The 21,308-nt window shown below is 42.5% G+C and overlaps 1 protein-coding gene across 2 annotated transcripts in view; it reads left to right on the forward strand.

Moving 5' to 3' along the window:
- SKOR2 (SKI family transcriptional corepressor 2) overlaps positions 1–20,928 on the forward strand; it is a 48,026-nt gene extending 27,098 nt beyond the window's left edge. For both annotated transcript variants that reach the window (XM_073584762.1, XM_073584761.1), the window contains exons 6-9: positions 4,727–4,825; positions 11,142–11,209; positions 18,057–18,122; positions 20,417–20,928. In XM_073584762.1, coding sequence (XP_073440863.1) covers positions 4,727–4,825; positions 11,142–11,209; positions 18,057–18,119 — 230 coding nt within the window. In that variant the 3' untranslated portion in view covers positions 18,120–18,122; positions 20,417–20,928. The remainder of the gene's footprint in view (positions 1–4,726; positions 4,826–11,141; positions 11,210–18,056; positions 18,123–20,416) is intronic.
- Positions 20,929–21,308: the final 380 nt, after the last annotated feature.

The raw sequence follows: 21,308 nt of genomic DNA on the forward strand, positions 1-21,308 counted from the left end.
ATGTGGCATCAGACAATGACCTATTGTTCAAATCACGTTTTTGTGTTAAATGTATTTTTTTTCTTTTTTGCCAATATCCCCCCCCATATAACGATCTAATATATAAAGCTCAATGTGTGTATGTATGTATGTGTGTATGTCCGGGATTGGCATCCGCACCGTCGCAGCTACAGCCACAAAATTTGGCACAGTCACACGTCTGGACCCCGAGAGCGTCATAGGCTATGTCGTGAGGTGAAATTTTAACCCTGCGCGTTCCAATTCACCAAACAATTTTGCCCCTATTTGCATAATGGGGAAAAAGTGTGTGTATCAAACCCCGCCCCTCATTATGATGTCATAATGGTTGACTATGGGATGGAGGATGTGTGATGGGTATATGGGCACGGGACTATGGGATGGAGGATATGTATGATGGGTATATGGGCACGGGACTATGGGATGGCGAATATGTATGATGGGTATATGGGCACGGGACTATGGGATGGCGAATATGTATGATGGGTATATGGGCATGGGACTATGGGATGGCGAATATGTATGATGGGTATATGGGCATGGGACTATGGGATGGCGAATATGTATGATGGGTATATGGGCACGGGACTATGGGATGGCGAATATGTATGATGGGTATATGGGCACGGGACTATGGGATGGAGGATGTGTGATGGGTATATGGGCACGGGACTATGGGATGGCGAATATGTATGATGGGTATATGGGCACGGGACTATGGGGTGGAGGATATGTATGATGGGTATATGGGCACGGGACTATGGGGTGGAGGATATGTATGACGGGTATATGGGCACGGGACTATGGGATGGCGAATATGTATGATGGGTATATGGGCACGGGACTATGGGATGGCGAATATGTATGATGGGTATATGGACACGGGACTATGGGATGGCGGATATGTATGATGGGTATATGGGCACTGGACTATGGGATGGAGGATATGTATGATGGGTATATGGGCACGGGACTATGGGATGGCGAATATGTATGATGGGTATATGGACACGGGACTATGGGATGGCGGATATGTATGATGGGTATATGGGCACTGGACTATGGGATGGAGGATATGTATGACGGGTATATGGGCACGGGACTATGGGATGGCGAATATGTATGATGGGTATATGGGCACGGGACTATGGGGTGGAGGATATGTATGACGGGTATATGGGCACGGGACTATGGGATGGCGAATATGTATGATGGGTATATGGGCACGGGACTATGGGATGGCGAATATGTATGATGGGTATATGGACACGGGACTATGGGATGGCGGATATGTATGATGGGTATATGGGCACTGGACTATGGGATGGAGGATATGTATGATGGGTATATGGGCACGGGACTATGGGATGGCGAATATGTATGATGGGTATATGGACACGGGACTATGGGATGGCGGATATGTATGATGGGTATATGGGCACTGGACTATGGGATGGAGGATATGTATGACGGGTATATGGGCACGGGACTATGGGATGGCGAATATGTATGATGGGTATATGGGCACGGGACTATGGGATGGCGAATATGTATGATGGGTATATGGACACGGGACTATGGGATGGCGGATATGTATGATGGGTATATGGGCACGGGACTATGGGATGGCGAATATGTATGATGGGTATGTGGGCACGGGACTATGGGATGGAGGATGTGTGATGGGTATATGGACACTCGACTATGGGATGGAGGATATGTATGATGGGTGTATGGGCACGGGACTATGAGATGAAGGATGTGTGATGGGTATATGGGCACTCGACTATGGGATGGCGAATATGTATGATGGCTATATGGGCATGGGCCTATGGGATGGTGGATATGTATGATGGGTATATGGGCACGGGACTATGGGATGGCGAATATGTATGATGGGTATATGGGCACGGGACTATGGGATGGAGAATATATATGATGGGTATATGGGCACAGGACTATGGGATGGTGGATATGTATGATGGGTATATGGGCACGGGACTATGGGATGGCGAATATGTATGATGGGTATATGGGCATGGGCCTATGGGATGGTGGATATGTATGATGGGTATATGGGCACGGGACTATGGGATGGCGAATATGTATGATGGGTATATGGGCACGGGACTATGGGATGGTGGATATGTATGATGGGTATATGGGCACGGGACTATGGGATGGCGAATATGTATGATGGGTATATGGGCATGGGCCTATGGGATGGTGGATATGTATGATGGGTATATGGGCACGGGACTATGGGATGGCGAATATGTATGATGGCTATATGGGCATGGGCCTATGGGATGGTGGATATGTATGATGGGTATATGGGCACGGGACTATGGGATGGCGAATATGTATGATGGCTATATGGGCATGGGCCTATGGGATGGTGGATATGTATGATGGGTATATGGGCACGGGACTATGGGATGGCGAATATGTATGATGGGTATATGGGCATGGGACTATGGGATGGAGGATGTGTGATGGGTATATGGGCACGGGACTATGGGATGGAGGATGTATGATGGGTATATGGGCACGGGACTATGGGATGGAGAATATATATGATGGGTATATGGGCATGGGACTATGGGATGGAGGATGTGTGATGGGCATATGGGCACGGCCCTATGGGATGGAGGATATGTATGATGGGTATATGGGCACGGGACTATGGGATGGAGAATATATATGATGGGTATATGGGCATGGGACTATGGGATGGAGGATGTGTGATGGGTATATGGGCACGGGACTATGGGATGGAGGATATGTATGATGGGTATATGGGCACGGGACTATGGGATGGAGGATGTGTGATGGGTATATGGGCACGGGACTATGGGATGGAGGAAATGTATGATGGGTATATGGGCACGGGACTATGGGATGGAGGATATGTATGATGGGTATATGGGCACGGATTATGGGATGGAGGATGTATGATGGGTATATGGGCATGGGACTATGGGATGGCGAATATGTATGATGGGTATATGGGCACGGGACTATGGGATGGAGGATAATTATAATTTGTTATAGCTAACCACAGTTAGTTACTATGCCCGGGCAGCGCCGGGCTCTTCAGCTAGTACTTATTAAAATTACAAATGACCATTCTTCCAATTTTCACACCGGCATCTGGGGAATTTTTAGACTCTAACCCCGTGTTATCTGAGAAAATCCACATGTATATTAGCTGCAATGAACAGACTCAGAAACTTTCTTTTGTGTTGAAGCAACTAAAGAGCGTGTAAATATCATTGATATCATTGTGCAGGAGGAGGAGGAGGTGAGCTGTGATATACCCTACTCAGAATAGTGCATCCTGCGTTATGTACTGTATATAGAGATGTTATCATTCATTGTACAGGAGGAGGAGGTGAGCTGTGATATCACCTATTGTGAATGATGGATCCTGTGTTATCTACTGTATATAGAGGTGTTATCAGTCATTGTACAGGAGAAGGTGAGCTGTGACATCACCTTTGTGAATGGTGGATCCTGCGTTATCTACTGTATATAGAGGTGTTATCAGTCATTGTACAGGAGGAGGAGGTGAGCTGTGATATCACCTATTGTGAATGGTGGATCCTGTGTTATCTACTGTATATAGAGGTGTTATCAGTCATTGTACAGAAGGTGAGCTGTGACATCACCTTTGTGAATGGTGGATCCTGTGTTATCTACTGTATATAGAGGTGTTATCAGTCATTGTACAGGAGGAGGAGGTGAGCTGTGATATCACCTATTGTGAATGGTGGATCCTGGTAATATACTGTATATAGAGGTGTTATTAGTCTTTGTACAGGAGGAGGAGGTGAGCTGTGACATTACCTATTGTGATTGGTGGATCCCGTTATCTACTGTATATAGAGATGTTATCAGTCATTGTAATTCTGCCTCTGATGATAACGAACCTGCTGTAAATTAGGATAAGAAGTACGAGCCTTAAAAAAGCCCTAGAGAACAGTGTGAAAGTTGCAAAATTACATTTTTTAATAAAGATCTTGATGTGACAAAAACATTTTCAAACATGTTTTAAAAAAACATATAACACAAAAACCCAATTAAGCAATGGGTCATCTTGAGAAGACTCGTTCTGGGGAAACACAAGGGTTCACTCACTCAGGACTCAGATGCATTTTTTCAACCATGCACTGAAAGGACTCACAAGGTCGCAGTGAGAGTCGCCGCCCGGGCGACTACAGTCAGCCAGATGAGATCTCTTCCTTCTCTCTTCGAGGGTGAACACATTAGAGTCCATTATTCGCCCTTCATTATGGCGGTGACATGGCCCCTTTTAAATACTGACATTAACTCGTTCCTTGCCTGAGGCTGGAAACCCATCACTCACAGAGAAGCCACTCACTGCCGGCATCACCCTACCGAAAGGGTTAGCGGCATAGTTAGGCAGGTAACCGGCTTATGAACCATATTTTACGTTTGACAAGCTACGTATGAATAATATATAGAGGCTGGGTGGATATAATTGAGATTAATGCGTGCGTATCAATCAATACATGACACGGTAATATAATACTTTAAAATAATATATTGCATTGATTTATATTCATGGATTTCTGCAGACCTCGCCCTGCCCACAGAACATCATTTCTATATTTTTAATTTAATTTTTTTTTTTAACATTTGTCAAATTTTATATCAATTCTTCAATTTTTATTTTTATTTTTAGAAGAACTTCAAAAAGTTTTATTTGAGCAAATAGATCTGAGGAGGCGATTGGAACAAGAATTCCAGGTGTTAAAGGGAACGCCATCATTTCCTGTGTTCAGTAAGAATATTTATTATTATAATTGTGATTATTATTATTAATTATTATTATTATTTGTGATTTATAGTTGGCTCAGGTCAGGGCTAAGTGGTGACTTTACAATATTTTAATGACCTGAGAAGGAAAACCTAAGTAATAAGTATTTGGTCATTAACAAAAGTTCATCTCAATATTTTGTTATATATCCTTTGTTGGCAATGACAGAGGTTTTCTGTAAGTCTTCACAAGGTTGGCACACACTGTTGTTGGTATGTTGTCCCATTCCCCCATGCAGATTTCCTCTAGAGCAGTGATGTTTTGGGCCTGTCGCTGGCAACACAGACTTTCAAATCCCTCCAAGGGTTTTCTATGTGGTTGAGATCTGGAGACTGGCTAGGCCACTCCAGGACCTTCATTTGCTTCTTACGAAGCCACTCCTTCATTGCCCCGGCAGTGTGCTTGGGATCATTATCATGCTGAAAGACCCATCCACATTTCATCTTCAATGCCCTTGCTGAAGGAAGGAGGTTTGCACTCAAAATCTCACGATACATGGCCCCATTCATTCTTTCATGTACACGGATCAGTCGTCCTGGTCCCTTTACAGAGAAACAGCCTCAAAGCATGATGTTGCCACCCTCATGCTTCACCATAGGTATGGTGTTCTTTGGATGCAAGTCAGCATCACACGAGTTTTGTTTCTACCGAACAGTTCTACTTTGGTTTCATCAGACGATATGACATTCTCCCAATACTCTTCTGGATAATCCAAATGCTGTATAGCAAACTTCAGACAGGCCTGGACATGTACTGGCTTAAGCAGGGGGACACGTCCGACACTGCAGGATCTGAGTTCCTGGCGGCATAGTGTGTTACTGATGGTAGCCTTTGTTACGGTGGTCCCAGCTCTATACAGGTCATTCACTAGGTCGCCCCGTGTGGTTCTGGGATTTTTGCTCTCCATTCTTGTGATCATTTTGACCCCACGGGGTGAGATCTTGCATGGAGCCCCAGATCGAGGGAGATTATCAGTGGTCCTGTATGTCTTCCATTTTCTTATTATTGCTCCCAAAGTTGATTTCATCACACCAAGCTGCTTGCCTATTGCAGATTCAGTCTCCCCAGCCTGATGCAGGGCCACAATTTTGTTTCTGGTGTCCTTCGACAGCTCTTTGGTCTTCACCATAGTGGAGTTTGGAGTGTGACTGTTTGAGGTTGTGGACAGGTGTCTTTTATACTGATAACAAGTTCAAACAGGTGCCATTACTACAGGTAATGAGTGGAGGACAGAGGAGCCTCTTAAAGAAGAAGGTACAGGTCTGTGAGAGGCAGAAATCTTGCATGTTTCTAGGTGACCAAATACTTATTTTCCACCATAATTTGCAAAATAAATCTTCTCATTGTGACTCCCATAGTTGAGGTCTACCTATGATGTCAATTACAGGCCTCTCTCATCTTTTTAAGTGGGAGAACTTGCACAATTGGTGGCTGACTAAATACTTTTTTCCCCACTGTAGATGGATAGATAATAGATAGATAAACAGATATATAGCTTGGACTGGCCCTATGGGGAACTGGTTAATCCCCCGATGGGTTCCTGAGCAAACCAGTTTGCCTCCCACGGGTTCTTTCATCTTCTGACCTGGGAATGCGATATATATCTTCATCGTCATCTCGTTCACTCGTCCACATAGTATACTAAGCCATTTTGTTAATACACTAGCCAGTTTACTACCTAAACCCAGAAACCCAGGTGACATCTTCTCTGACTCCTGCTTCGGCAGGGTGGTGCCCGTCTCCTTTCTTCCTGCGCCCAGCCACCTGGTCACCACCACAGCCCACAACACCCCAAAATCCACTGTCACTCTACATCCTCTTACTGCTAAGCCCGCAAAATACGAGATCGATGCAATCGTGGAACATTTTTTTTTTGTGTAGTGATTTGTTTGTAATTTGAGAAAATTCGGTCCGCCCCCCCCAAAAAAAAGATATTGCCATCAGATTATGTGAGCCCACCCAATGTGATAAAAATGGCCAGGAGCTGGAAAGTAATGCTGACACAGCTGAGGGACTGCCTGAAAAGACACATGCGAAGAAAAAAAAATAACAAAAAGTAACAAAGGAAATGCATCCATTGTTTCCAATTCCGTTCCTCCTTTCCCTGCTTTTGGGGAACTGTGACTGTCCTGACGGGGGCAGATCTTCAGGAACTCCTGAGACATGCAGTTTTCTTTACTGGCGGGGAGTCACAGATTGCATTACCCTTTATTTCCCTTGACATAATAGTTACCGAGTCATTCCTCCCATTATTATGCGGGTACAGCATCTGGCCGACGCCATCACTTTCTGGCGGCGGCTTTGTTGTACAGCTGACATTGAACTCATAATGGTGGAAAAGAAGAAAAAGATAAACAGCAAAACTCCATACTTGTAACTCCCGGATCTCCAATCCTTGTTTTGTGTTCCGTGGCGACCTTCTGGCATTGCATAGGTTGCGTGAACGCTGCAGCCTATCAGTGACTGATAGGTTGCAGCGGTCACATGACATAAATAATGATCCGGCACAGGGAGGAGGTCCTCATTTGAGCATTCCTATCTTAGATGTATTACAGAGCAGAATACAAGGGGTTAAAGTCCTCTTAGAGCCTCATTAAGTGATCTCCAGCTTCTCCTCCAGGACTGATATCTTTTGTATAATATATATATATATATATATATATATATACTGTATAACACTCCTCTTCCCATGAGAGCCTCCTGAGAGCTTCCTCGCCTGAGACGTTCGTCTCCTTGCTTCCTGTTTTGCCTCTTAATCCTCAATGAGGTTTGTTAAAAGAAGAGCAGCGGCTGTTTAATGCTTGCTCTCCGATGTTACCTCCATTACAGGGGCCAAAAGTGATATATACTCCGGGATAAAAGTCCAGACACTTGTGAATCTTTAATAAGTCCTGCTCGGCGGCTGCCCCGAGGTCTCCTGGACTCCTCGCTCCACGTACGGCGGCTCTCACGATCCCACCGGAACATATATTCTATGAAATAAAAACAAAGTTTTCTATAAAGTAAATATTGAAAGAAAAAAAACCCAAAACAACATAAACAAAAAATACTCACATACATCATCACAAAGCATGACGCCCTATAATATCACATTGCCGCATTTTATAACAAGCAAAAAAATCCAAAAATTTTAATTGAAACTGAGAGAAAACGTTTTTTTTAGGAGTTTTCAGTTTTCGAGGAAGATTTGGAGACTTTGTGCTTAGTTTCTGCTCCCAAAACTCCTCTAACAAAAACTCGTGCACATAGTCTTAGTTTTTTTTCTCTGAGCAGGGGTGCAAATCACTAGGAATAGGCAGTACACTGTGTTATTTATATGGGCAGTGGGCACTATATGGCAGTATTTCTAATGACAGTATGTGCTATAATATATATACTGTATAGTGCGGTTTATGTTGTTAGTTTATGGAGTTATTTATGTGAGCACTGTATTGCACTATTAACTGTGCATGTCACATGTGTAATGACAGTGTATTGTACTATGTACACTGCTCAAAAAGAAAAGGGAACACTTAAACAACAGAATATAACTCCAAATAAATCAAACTTCTGTGAAATCAAACTGTCCACTTAGGAAGCAACACTGATAGACAATCAATTTCACATACTGTTGTGCAAATGGAATAGACAACAGCTGGAAATTATTGGCAATTATCAAGACACCCTCAATAAAGGAGTGGTTCTGCAGGTGGGGACCACAGACCACATCTCAGTACCAATGCTTTCTGGCTGATGTTTTGGTCATTTTTGAATGTTGGTTGTGATTTCACACTCGTGGTAGAATGAGACGGACTCTACAACCCACACAAGTGGCTCAGGTACTGCAGCTCATCCAGGATGGCACATCAATGCGAGCTGTGGCAAGGTTTTCTGTGTCTGTCAGTGTAGTGTCCAGAGGCTGGAGGCGCTACCAGGAGACAGGCCAGGACACCAGGAGATGTGGAGGGGGCCACAGGAGGGCAACAACCCAGCAGCAGGACCGCTACCTCAGCCTTTTTGCAAGGAGGAACAGGAGGAGCACTGCCAGGGCCCTGCAAATGACCTCCAGCAGGCCACAAATGTGCATGTGTCTGCACAAATGATTAGAAACTGACTCCATGAGGATGGTCTGAGGGCCCAACGTCCACCGATGGGGTTGTGCTCACAGCCCAACACCGTGTAAGAGGCTTGGCATTTGCCACAGAACACCAGTATTGTCAAATTTGCCACTGGCACCCTGTGCTCTTCACAGATGAGAGCAGGTTCACACACAGCACGTGACAGATGTGACAGAGTCTGGAGACACCGTGGAGAGCGATCTGCTGCCTGCAACATCCTTCAGCATGACCGGTTTGGCAGTGGGTGTGGGGTGGCATTTCTTTGGAGGGCCGCACAACCCTCCATGTGCTCGCCAGAGCTAGCCTGACTGCCATTAGGTACCGAGATGAGATACTAAGACCCCTTGTGAGACCATATGCTGGTGCGGTTGGTCCTGGGTTCCTCCTAATGCAGGACAATGCCAGACCTCATGTGGCTGGAGTGTGTCAGCAGTTCCTGCAAGATGAAGACATTGAAGCTATGGACTGGCCCGCCCGTTCCCCAGACCTGAATCCGATTGAGCACATCTGGGACATCATGTCTCGCTCCATCCACCAATGTCACGTTGCACCACAGACTGCCAGGAGTTGGTGGATGCTTTAGTCCAGGTCTGGGAGGAGATCCCTCAGGAGACCATCTGCCGACTCATCAGGAGCATGTCCAGGTGTCGTAGGGAGGTCATACAGGCACGTGGAGGCCACACACAATACTGAGCATCATTTTGACTTGTTTTAAGGACATTATATTGGATGTGGATGGGGTCCACACACTCTCAACATCCCACTTTCATTTTGTGTGGGACTCCAAATCCAGGCCTCCATTGGTTAATAAATTTGATTTCCATTGATGATTTTTGTGTGATTTTGTTGTCAGCACATTCAAGTTTGTACAGAACAAAGTATTCAATGAGATATTTCATTCATTCAGATCCAGGATGTGTTATTTGAGTGTTCCCTTTATTTTTTTGAGCAGTGTATATTAGCACTGTATGGCACTACTTATAATGACTGTATATTTAAGCTATTTATGTGCACTGTTTGGCACTATTTCTATAGTATGAGGCATTATTTATATGAGCACGGTATAGCGCTGTTTATATAATCTGATTATGGAATTAATTATATGGGCACTGTATAGCACTATTTATAATGACAATACGTGGTATAATACATATGGACACAGTATAGCGTGGTTTATATTGTAAGCTTATGGAATTATTTAGGTGAGCGCTATTAACTGCATGGCACATGTGTAATGACAGTGGATTGTGCTATTTATATTAGCACTGTATGGCACTACTTATAATGACAGTATATTTATACTATTTATGGGCACTATATGGCACTTTTTCTAATGACAGTATGTGGTACAATATTTATGGACACTGGATAGTGAGGTTTATGTTGTAAGTTTATGTAATTATTTAGGCGAGCGCTGTATGGCACTATTAACTTTGCATGGCACACAGTACATTGTGCTATGTATATTAGCACTGTATGGCACTACTTATAATGACAGTATATTTATGCTATTTATGTGCACTGTTTAGCACTATTTCTACTGCATGTAGCATTCTTTATATGAGCACTGCATAGCGCTGTTTATATAATTTGATTATGGAATTATTTATTTGGGCACTATATGGCACGCTTTAATTTTCATAGTACATTTGTAATCGCAGATGATGGCACTATTTATTGGGGCATTGTATGGCATTATTTCTAATGACAGTGTATGATACTATTCGGAAGGGCGCACTATGGAAATACTTCAAATAGCAGTGTATGTTATTGTTTATATGACACTATTGACAGTAGATGACAGTATTGATACGGGCACACTATGACTATATTTTTAACAGCAGTGTAAAATATTTATATGGGCAGTGTTTCCAATGACTGTGTCAGGTACCATTTATATGGGCACAGTAAGGCAATATTTCTCATGACAGTGTATACTACAATGTATTTTGGCACTGTATGGCATTATTTCTAATGACATATATGGCACTATACATGGGCTTTGTATAACACTGTTCATACAGTCAGTTTTTGGAACTGTTTTTGTCAGCGCTGTACGTAACCTTCTATGTAACTCATGGATAGAGGAGACTGCGAGTGATCCGGCCTCTTACATTGAATATGTTTCACTCCAGTATGTTAATTATTGATTATTCTTTTTGCTTTTCTGTTTTCCTTCACAGATAACTTCCATGATCAAATGAAGCGAGAACTAGCATATAGAGAGGAAATGGTCCAGCAACTACAAATTGTAAGCTATACTCCTCCCTCACTGAGCCCAGGCTGCCATAATTATTAGTGCCAGCTTACTGCTAAATATATTATGTTTAACCCCAGATGTACTGCAGATTTATTTTTAAAATATCCCCAATAAATATCATTCATCTTCTGTGCAGTTCATACTTGTGCCACAAGGGGGAAGATCTGTAATCTATCAGTTTAAAAATTCTCATGCAAACCAATAGAGAAGTAATTTTTGCCCATACAAAGTACATGGCTCCAGTAGCAATGCCTATACCTCACCAGAGACCCGGAGCTTCCCTATACCAGTACTGACTGCTGCCAAAGTTTGCTCTGCTGATTTTCACTTTAGGTTGTGTCATTCAGGAGAATAATGAGTGCAGCTCTGGGGTATAATACAGGATGTAACTCAGGATCAGTAATGTAATGTATGTACACAGTGACTGCACCAGCAGAATAGTGAGTGCAGCTCTGGAGTATAAAACAGGATGTAACTCAGGATCAGTAATGTAATGTATGTACACAGTGACTGCACCAGCAGAATAGTGAGTGCAGCTCTGGAGTATAATACAGGAGGTTACTCAGGATCAGTAATGTAATGTATGTACACAGTGACTCCAGTAGAATAGTGAGTGCAGCTCTGGAGTATAATACAGGAGGTTACTCAGGATCAGTAATGTATGGTCATAGTGACTGCACCAGCAGAATAGTGAGAGCAGCTCTGGGGTATAATACAGGATGTAACTCAGGATCAGTAATGTAACGTATGTACACAGTGACTGCACCAGCAGAATAGTGAGTGCAGCTCTGGAGTATAATACAGGATGTAAATCAGGATCAGTACAGGATCAGTAATGTAATGTATATACGCAGTGACTGCAAAAGCAGAATAGTGAGTGCAGCTCTGGAGTATAATACAGGATATAACTCAGGATCAGTACAGGATCAGTAATGTAATGTATGTACACAGTGACTGCACCAGCAGAATAGTGAGTGCAGCTTTGGAGTATAATACAGGATGTAACTCAGGATCAGTAATGTAATATATGTACACAGTGACTCCAGCAGAATAGTGAGTGCAGCTCTGGAGTATAATACAGGAGGTAACTCAGGATCAGTACATGATCAGTAATGTAAAGTATGTACACATTGACTGCACTTGCAAAATAGTGAGTGCAGCTCTGGGGTATAATACAGGATGCAACTCAGGATCAGTAATGTAATGTTTGTACACAGTAACTGCACCAGGAGAATAGTGAGTGCAGCTCTAGAGTATAATACAGGATGTAACTCATGATCAGTAATGTAATGTATGTGCACAGTGACTCCAGTAGAATAGTGAGTGCAGCTCTGGAGTATAATACAGGAGGTAACTCAGGATCAGTAATGTAATGTATGTACACAGTGACTGCACCAGCAGAATAGTGAGTGCAGCTCTGGGGTATAATACAGGATATAACTCAGGATCAATACAGGATCAGTAATGTAATGTATGTACACAGTGACTGCACCAGCAGAATAGTGAGTGCAGCTCTGGGGTATAATACAGTATGTAACTCAGTATCAGTAATGTAATGTATGTACACAGTGACTGCACCAGCAGAATAGTGAGTGCAGCTCTGGGGTATAATACAGGATATAACTCAGGATCAATACAGGATCAGTAATGTAATGTATGTACACAGTGACTGCACCAGCAGAATAGTGAGTGCAGCTCTGGGGTATAATACAGTATGTAACTCAGTATCAGTAATGTAATGTATGAACACAGTGACTGCACCAGCAGAATAGTGAGTGCGGCTCTGGGGTATAATACAGGATGTAACTCAGGATCAGTAATGTAATGTTTGTACACAGTAACTGCACCAGGAGAATAGTGAGTGCAGCTCTAGAGTATAATACAGGATGTAACTCATGATCAGTAATATAATGTATGTGCACAGTGACTTCAGTAGAATAGTGAGTGCAGCTCTGGAGTATAATACAGGAAGTAACTTAGGATCAGTAATGTATGTTCATAGTGACAGCACCAGCAGAACAGTGAGTGCAGCTCTGGGGTATAATACAGGATGTAACTCAGGATCAGTAATGTAATGTATGTACACAGTGACTGCACCAGCAGAATAGTGAGTGCAGCTCTGGAGTATAATACAGGATGTAACTCAGGATCAGTACAGGATCAGTAATGTATGTACACAGTGACTTCACCAGCAGAATAGTGAGTGCAGCTCTGGAGTATAATACAGGATGTAACTCAGGATCAGTAATGTAATGCATGTACACAGTGACTGCACCAGCAGAATAGTGAATGCAGCTCTGGAGTATAATACAGGATGTAACTCAGGATCAGTAATGTAATGTATGTACACAGTGACTGCACCAGCAGAATAGTGAGTGCAGCTCTGGAGTATAATACAGGATGTAACTCAGGATCAGTAATGTAATGTATGTACACAGTGACTGCACCAGCAGAATAGTGAGTGCAGCTCTGGAGTATAACACAAGATGTAACTCAGGATCAGTAATGTAATGTATGTACACAGTGACTGCACCAGCAGAATAGTGAGTGCAGCTCTGGGGTATAATACAGGAGGTAACTCAGGATCAGTAATGTATGTAAACAGTGACTGCACCAGCAGAATAGTGAGTGCAGCTCTGGAGTATAATACAGGATGTAACTCAGGATCAGTAATGTAATGCATGTACACAGTGACTGCACCAGCAGAATAGTGAGTGCAGCTCTGGAGTATAACACAAGGTGTAACTCAGGATCAGTACAGGATCAGTAGTGTAATGTATGTAGACAGTGACTGCACCAGCAGAATAGTGAATGCAGCTCTGGAGTATAATACAGGATGTAACTCAGGATCAGTAATGTAATGTATGTACACAGTGACTGCACCAGCAGAATAGTGAGTGCAGCTCTGGAGTATAATACAGGAAGTAACTCAGGATCAGTAATGTATGTTCATAGTGACTGCACCAGCAGAATAGTGAGTGCAGCTCTGGGGTATAATACAGGATGTAACTCAGGATCAGTAATGTAATGTATGTACACAGTGACTGCACCAGCAGAATAGTGAGTGCAGCTCTGGAGTATAATACAGGAAGTAACTCAGGATCAGTAATGTATGTTCATAGTGACTGCACCAGCAGAATAGTGAGTGCAGCTCTGGAGTATAACACAGGATGTAACTCAGGATCAGTAATGTAATGTATGTACACAGTGACTGCACCAGCAGAATAGTGAGTGCAGCTCTGGAGTATAATACAGGATATAACTCAGGATCAGTACAGGATCAGTAATGTAATTTATGTACACAGTGACTGCACCAGCAGAATAGTGAGTGCAGCTCTGGAGTATAATACAGGATGTAACTCAGGATCAGTAATGTAATATATGTACACAGTGACTCCAGCAGAATAGTGAGTGCAGCTCTGGAGTATAATACAGGAGGTAACTCAGGATCAGTACATGATCAGTAATGTAATGTATGTACACATTGACTGCACTTGCAAAATAGTGAGTGCAGCTCTGGGGTATAATACAGGATGCAACTCAGGATCAGTAATGTAATGTTTGTACACAGTAACTGCACCAGGAGAATAGTGAGTGCAGCTCTAGAGTATAATACAGGATGTAACTCATGATCAGTAATGTAATGTATATGCACAGTGACTCCAGTAGAATAGTGAGTGCAGCTCTGGAGTATAATACAGGAGGTAACTCAGGATCAGTAATGTATGTTCATAGTGACTGCACCAGCAGAATAGTGAGTGCAGCTCTGGGGTATAATACAGGATGTAAATCAGGATCAGTAATGTAATGTATGTACACAGTGACTGCACCAGCAGAATAGTGAGTGCAGCTCTGGGGTATAATACAGGATATAACTCAGGATCAATACAGGATCAGTAATGTAATGTATGTACACAGTGACTGCACCAGCAGAATAGTGAGTGCAGCTCTGGGGTATAATACAGTATGTAACTCAGTATCAGTAATGTAATGTATGAACACAGTGACTGCACCAGCAGAATAGTGAGTGCGGCTCTGGGGTATAATACAGGATGTAACTCAGGATCAGTAATGTAATGTTTGTACACAGTAACTGCACCAGGAGAATAGTGAGTGCAGCTCTAGAGTATAATACAGGATGTAACTCATGATCAGTAATATAATGTATGTGCACAGTGACTTCAGTAGAATAGTGAGTGCAGCTCTGGAGTATAATACAGGAAGTAACTTAGGATCAGTAATGTATGTTCATAGTGACAGCACCAGCAGAACAGTGAGTGCAGCTCTGGGGTATAATACAGGATGTAACTCAGGATCAGTAATGTAATGTATGTACACAGTGACTGCACCAGCAGAATAGTGAGTGCAGCTCTGGGGTATAATACAGGATGTAACTCAGGATCAATACAGGATCAGTAATGTAATGTATGTACACAGTGACTGCACCAGCAGAATAGTGAGTGCAGCTCTGGAGTATAATACAGGATGTAACTCAGGATCAGTAATGTATGTACACAGTGACTTCACCAGCAGAATAGTGAGTGCAGCTCTGGAGTATAATACAGGATGTAACTCAGGATCCGTAATGTAATGCATGTACACAGTGACTGCACCAGCAGAATAGTGAGTGCAGCTGTGGAGTATAACACAAGGTGTAACTCAGGATCAGTACAGGATCAGTAGTGTAATGTATGTAGACAGTGACTGCACCAGCAGAATAGTGAATGCAGCTCTGGAGTATAATACAGGACGTAACTCAGGATCAGTAATGTAATGTATGTACACAGTGACTGCACCAGCAGAATAGTGAGTGCAGCTCTGGAGTATAATACAGGATGTAACTCAGGATCAGTAATGTAATGTATGTACACAGTGACTGCACCAGCAGAATAGTGAGTGCAGCTCTGGAGTATAACACAAGATGTAACTCAGGATCAGTAATGTAATGTATGTACACAGTGACTGCACCAGCAGAATAGTGAGTGCAGCTCTGGGGTATAATACAGGAGGTAACTCAGGATCAGTAATGTATGTACACAGTGACTGCACCAGCAGAATAGTGAGTGCAGCTCTGGAGTATAATACAGGATGTAACTCAGGATCAGTAATGTAATGCATGTACACAGTGACTGCACCAGCAGAATAGTGAGTGCAGCTCTGGAGTATAACACAAGGTGTAACTCAGGATCAGTACAGGATCAGTAGTGTAATGTATGTAGACAGTGACTGCACCAGCAGAATAGTGAATGCAGCTCTGGAGTATAATACAGGATGTAACTCAGGATCAGTAATGTAATGTATGTACACAGTGACTGCACCAGCAGAATAGTGAGTGCAGCTCTGGAGTATAATACAGGAAGTAACTCAGGATCAGTAATGTATGTTCATAGTGACTGCACCAGCAGAATAGTGAGTGCAGCTCTGGGGTATAATACAGGATGTAACTCAGGATCAGTAATGTAATGTATGTACACAGTGACTGCACCAGCAGAATAGTGAGTGCAGCTCTGGAGTATAATACAGGAAGTAACTCAGGATCAGTAATGTATGTTCATAGTGACTGCACCAGCAGAATAGTGAGTGCAGCTCTGGAGTATAACACAGGATGTAACTCAGGATCAGTAATGTAATGTATGTACACAGTGACTGCACCAGCAGAATAGTGAGTGCAGCTCTGGAGTATAATACAGGATGTAACTCAGGATCAGTACAGGATCAGTAATGTATGTACACAGTGACTTCACCAGCAGAATAGTGAGTGCAGCTCTGGAGTATAATACAGGATGTAACTCAGGATCAGTAATGTAATGCATGTACACAGAGACTGCACCAGCAGAATAGTGAGTGCAGCTCTGGAGTATAACACAAGGTGTAACTCAGGATCAGTACAGGATCAGTAGTGTAATGTATGTAGACAGTGACTGCACCAGCAGAATAGTGAATGCAGCACTGGAGTATAATACAGGATGTAACTCAGGATCAGTAATGTAATGTATGTACACAGTGACTGCACCAGCAGAATAGTGAGTGCAGCTCTGGAGTATAACGCAAGATGTAACTCAGGATCAGTAATGTAATGTATGTAGACAGTGACTGCACCAGCAGAATAGTGAATGCAGCACTGGAGTATAATACAGGATGTAACTCAGGATCAGTAATGTAATGTATGTACACAGTGACTGCACCAGCAGAATAGTGAGTGCAGCTCTGGAGTATAACACAAGATGTAACTCAGGATCAGTAATGTAATGTATGTACACAGTGACTGCACCAGCAGAATAGTGAGTGCAGCTCTGGAGTATAATACAGGATGTAACTCAGGATCAGTACAGGATAAGGAATTTATGTGTAAAACTGAGTTGTACCAAAGCAGAACCAGAGGAGTGTGCTGCATGACTTCAACATTTTCCGAATGTCTGATTCATACTTTACAGGTCCAGATCCTTCACCCCCAAGTATTCTAGTTTTTCAATTTTTCTTAAATTTGATATACAGATTTTATTCCACTTAATTTTTTTCATCCATTGCAAAAACTGTGTAAGTGTAGCGTCATTTGTAAAACGAACAAGAGACAAGTTATACGCCCGCAGCGCCACCTTGTGTTTATTTTAATGTTGGCTTGAACAGGAACAAGCTTTAGGATTTTAAATCAAATTACTCTGAGATCTTTTTCACAGACAATATTCCACTACTGTTTTGCAAAAAAAGGTGTATATCATATTAATCATAGCTTAAAGTATATTAGAAATTACAGAGTCTTTCAGTTTTCCATTACTTAAAAAAGGATCAAGTGTTCGTTAGAGATCTGTCCAATTAAATTGCATTTCTGTCCGTGCAGATCCCATACGCTGCCAGCTTAATACGGAAAGAGAAACTTGGTACTCACCTAAGCAAAAGCTAAAAGGTAAGATGCTTATCGATGATCCATGAGGTTACATTGATGGCGGCATTTTCCTAGTTGACCTCTGCTTTTGCTGTACAGACATATGGATCCTATGCTTTGCCTCCTAACATTAAATGATAAATTGATAGATCCTTTTCTCTCCATCCCTGATCTGTTCCCCCATCTTATTCCTGAATGATAAGTATTGCATTTACCTCCAGCTGCCACTAGGAGGAGCCCACTGCATACAGGTTTTCTCTGTTTCCATTGAGTACTAGCTATATAAATCCATTTGCTGTGGGCGCCCCCTAGTGGTGGAGCAGCAAGGGTACAGTATTAATAAAATAACTTTTAATCTTAATGCTATAAAAACTCAAGGTGGGCAATACTCAATACGTGAAATACAAGTCCCTGCATGTTCCCTCCATGCCTCTCAGACGTCCCGTGGTTCTTCCATAGGAGACCTGTATACATGGTCCAATGGGATCTATTTATGGAACATATTTATTAGAAGAATATAGACAACTTGAATATTTAAGAGTTAGTTTATGACATTAGATGATGCAAGTAGTAATAATTAGTGAGTATTGGGGGTCAGCGTGGGACGGTTGGTTCTTAGGAGTCAATATGTGGGAGCTTAATGATGAGGAATGTATATGACACCATTGGTATCTAATGGAACGTAGTGCTCCATATGATGAGACAAGTAGGATTACCTTTGACAGAGTGGAATAAATACAATATATGTAGTGACAGGTATGAGAAGAATATTAGGTCAGGTGAAAAAAGATGTGGTTATGGTGTGTGAAATGCGTCCAAATGGTGTAGATGAAACAACTATATCTGAGCTGGTCCCTCAGACCATGTGGTGTTACGGTATTCTATTAAAAGATACCCTTTATTTCTGCCTTAAGTATAAACTTATCCCAGACATCTGCTCTCTGGGATTTTGGTATGTGATCGATAACCCATGAATTTAAGCAGTCTCGTGTTCCTCCCATGATGGTTATTTATATGTCTGGCGAGGGATATGTCTCTGCGATGTTCCGCATCGCCCATATGCTCACCTATTCGGAGTCTGAATACATGTATGCCTTGTAGACCACCCCTTGTGTACGACAGTCAATAAAGTGTCTGATCTCGTATTCTTTATCTGCTGCTTCTGTACATGATCTGGGGTTGGTCGGACAGCTCACTTCCATTGTCACCATCCATCTGTAGGACTGACCAATGTCTATTAAGAATCTCCCGAACCTGTTGGGCCCCATTATCATAGGTTGTCACAACTCTAATATTGTTGGTTTCAGGGGGCCTAGTTCTTGGTATAAGGAGGTCTGCTCCAATTCTCCCTTTAGCTTCATGTTAAGACATTCTAGGGATGTGATCAGGGTAGCCTCTGTCTCTGAGCCTGTCCGTTAGCTCTCTAGCCTGTATTTCGAAGGTGTCATTGCTCGTGCAGTTTTTCCTGATCCTGATGTATTGCCCCTTAGGGATCTCACTTTTCAATTGTGTAGGATGGTTACTTTCCCACCTCATTAAAGAATTAGTTGCTGTGGGTTTCCTAAATGGGTGAGTTAGGAGTTCATCATTCATATTTTTGGTTATCACAATGTTAAGTAACGGCAGAGAGGACTTCTCAAAGATGGAGGTATAGAACATACTAATGTCATTCTGATTAACTGAAGCTACAAGGGTGTCAAAGTCACTATGGCAACCTATCCAAATTAAAAAGACATTGTGTCCATAGCTCTAACCTATTGGTGTGGTCCTTGATGTAGCCCCTAAATATCATAGTCTCTTCCCACCAGCCCAGGTACAAGTTTGCAAAAGTAGGCACACATGGAGTGCCCATGGCGGTGCCCCTGAGCTGGAAAGACAAAACCTCAATACTTTATATAATCTCTTTATTTATATAGCGCCAACATATTCTGGTTAGTTAATGGCACAGTTAGTGTGCCCTATTTTGCTTATTATAACATATTCTGCAGCACTTTACAGTTTACACACATTACTATCACTGTCCTCGATGGGACTCACAATCTAAATTCCCCATCACTATGGCTTGGAGTGTGGGAGGAAACCGGAGAACTCGGAGGAAACCCACACAAACACGGGGAGAACATACAATAGTTTTGATGTCGAACTTATTATGTGCTTGGTATTGGCAACCTCCCATAGTAAGTGGTGACTGCAGATAGAATTTCATTATCTAAGGCTGTACAAATGGAAATAGTGTTTAAAAAAAATCTAAAAATGCATGGTGGACATAAACTTTAACAAACACATTTTTTAAATTAAATTCTTCTTTTTTCCAGGAAAGAAAAGAATTGCTGCAAAATCAGTTCCCATGTTTGTAAGATAATCACCTCATTGTACAAAGAATGGAAACCAGGACTTTTGGGGTTAAAAAAAAAACCTGGTTTCTTGAAAAACTGAGTGATCATGGACACTTTTTGGACATAGCAGCTGATTCTATGGAGTAGCAGAGTCTACACTCACAAGCACCCACCGTGGTGGTACCAAAGTATGTGCGACCCCAGAACATGCACTAAGAATCCCAGGATGTGACGTTAATGATGTTTTCAGCCTGAGAGTGACTGAATGGGATAGGGGGCGCTCTCCTGAGGAACTCCACCCTGTGCACAATGGCAGCACCACTATCTGTGGCCGGTGCCGGCTCTGGGAAGTGTCAGGCTACGTCTGGACATTGACTGACTACAGTCCCTCTGTCATTTTACTCTGCCTGCTGTATGGGTTACGCCAGACCCCCCTGGAAATAATTTTACAGTTTAATATTAAGTGTAATTAAGAATATAATCTCTGTTCTCAAAGTATTTATCACTGTTCTCGTAGTTTCTTTAATATTTATGTGGATAAGAATCTATAATAAAAGCTATCAAGTGGTATCGGGGCTTTTCCATCAGGTTGCATGATCAACCGAAGCTGCTTTGAGTAGTCAGCGTTGCAGTGTAAAACATGGTGGAGAGGCAAAAGCAGATGCCCAAGTCAGTGACGAGACAGCCAACAACTTTAGACTCGTAGAGCAAAGATCAGAGTCCAATCCTGCCTCTCCTGGAAATCTCTGCAAAACTGTCAATCAGTCTGAAGTCCCAATTTTTGGAAACTGCCCCCTATATGTGATTAGTGGAGCTGCATATCCAGCATAAGAACATAGAAGGAGATAAAGCCTAATTAACAAAAGAGCTC

This window comes from Dendrobates tinctorius, unplaced genomic scaffold (genome assembly GCF_039654945.1).
Source record: "Dendrobates tinctorius isolate UK_male_01 unplaced genomic scaffold, ASM3965494v1 ptg000085l, whole genome shotgun sequence".
NCBI lineage: Eukaryota > Metazoa > Chordata > Amphibia > Anura > Dendrobatidae > Dendrobates > Dendrobates tinctorius.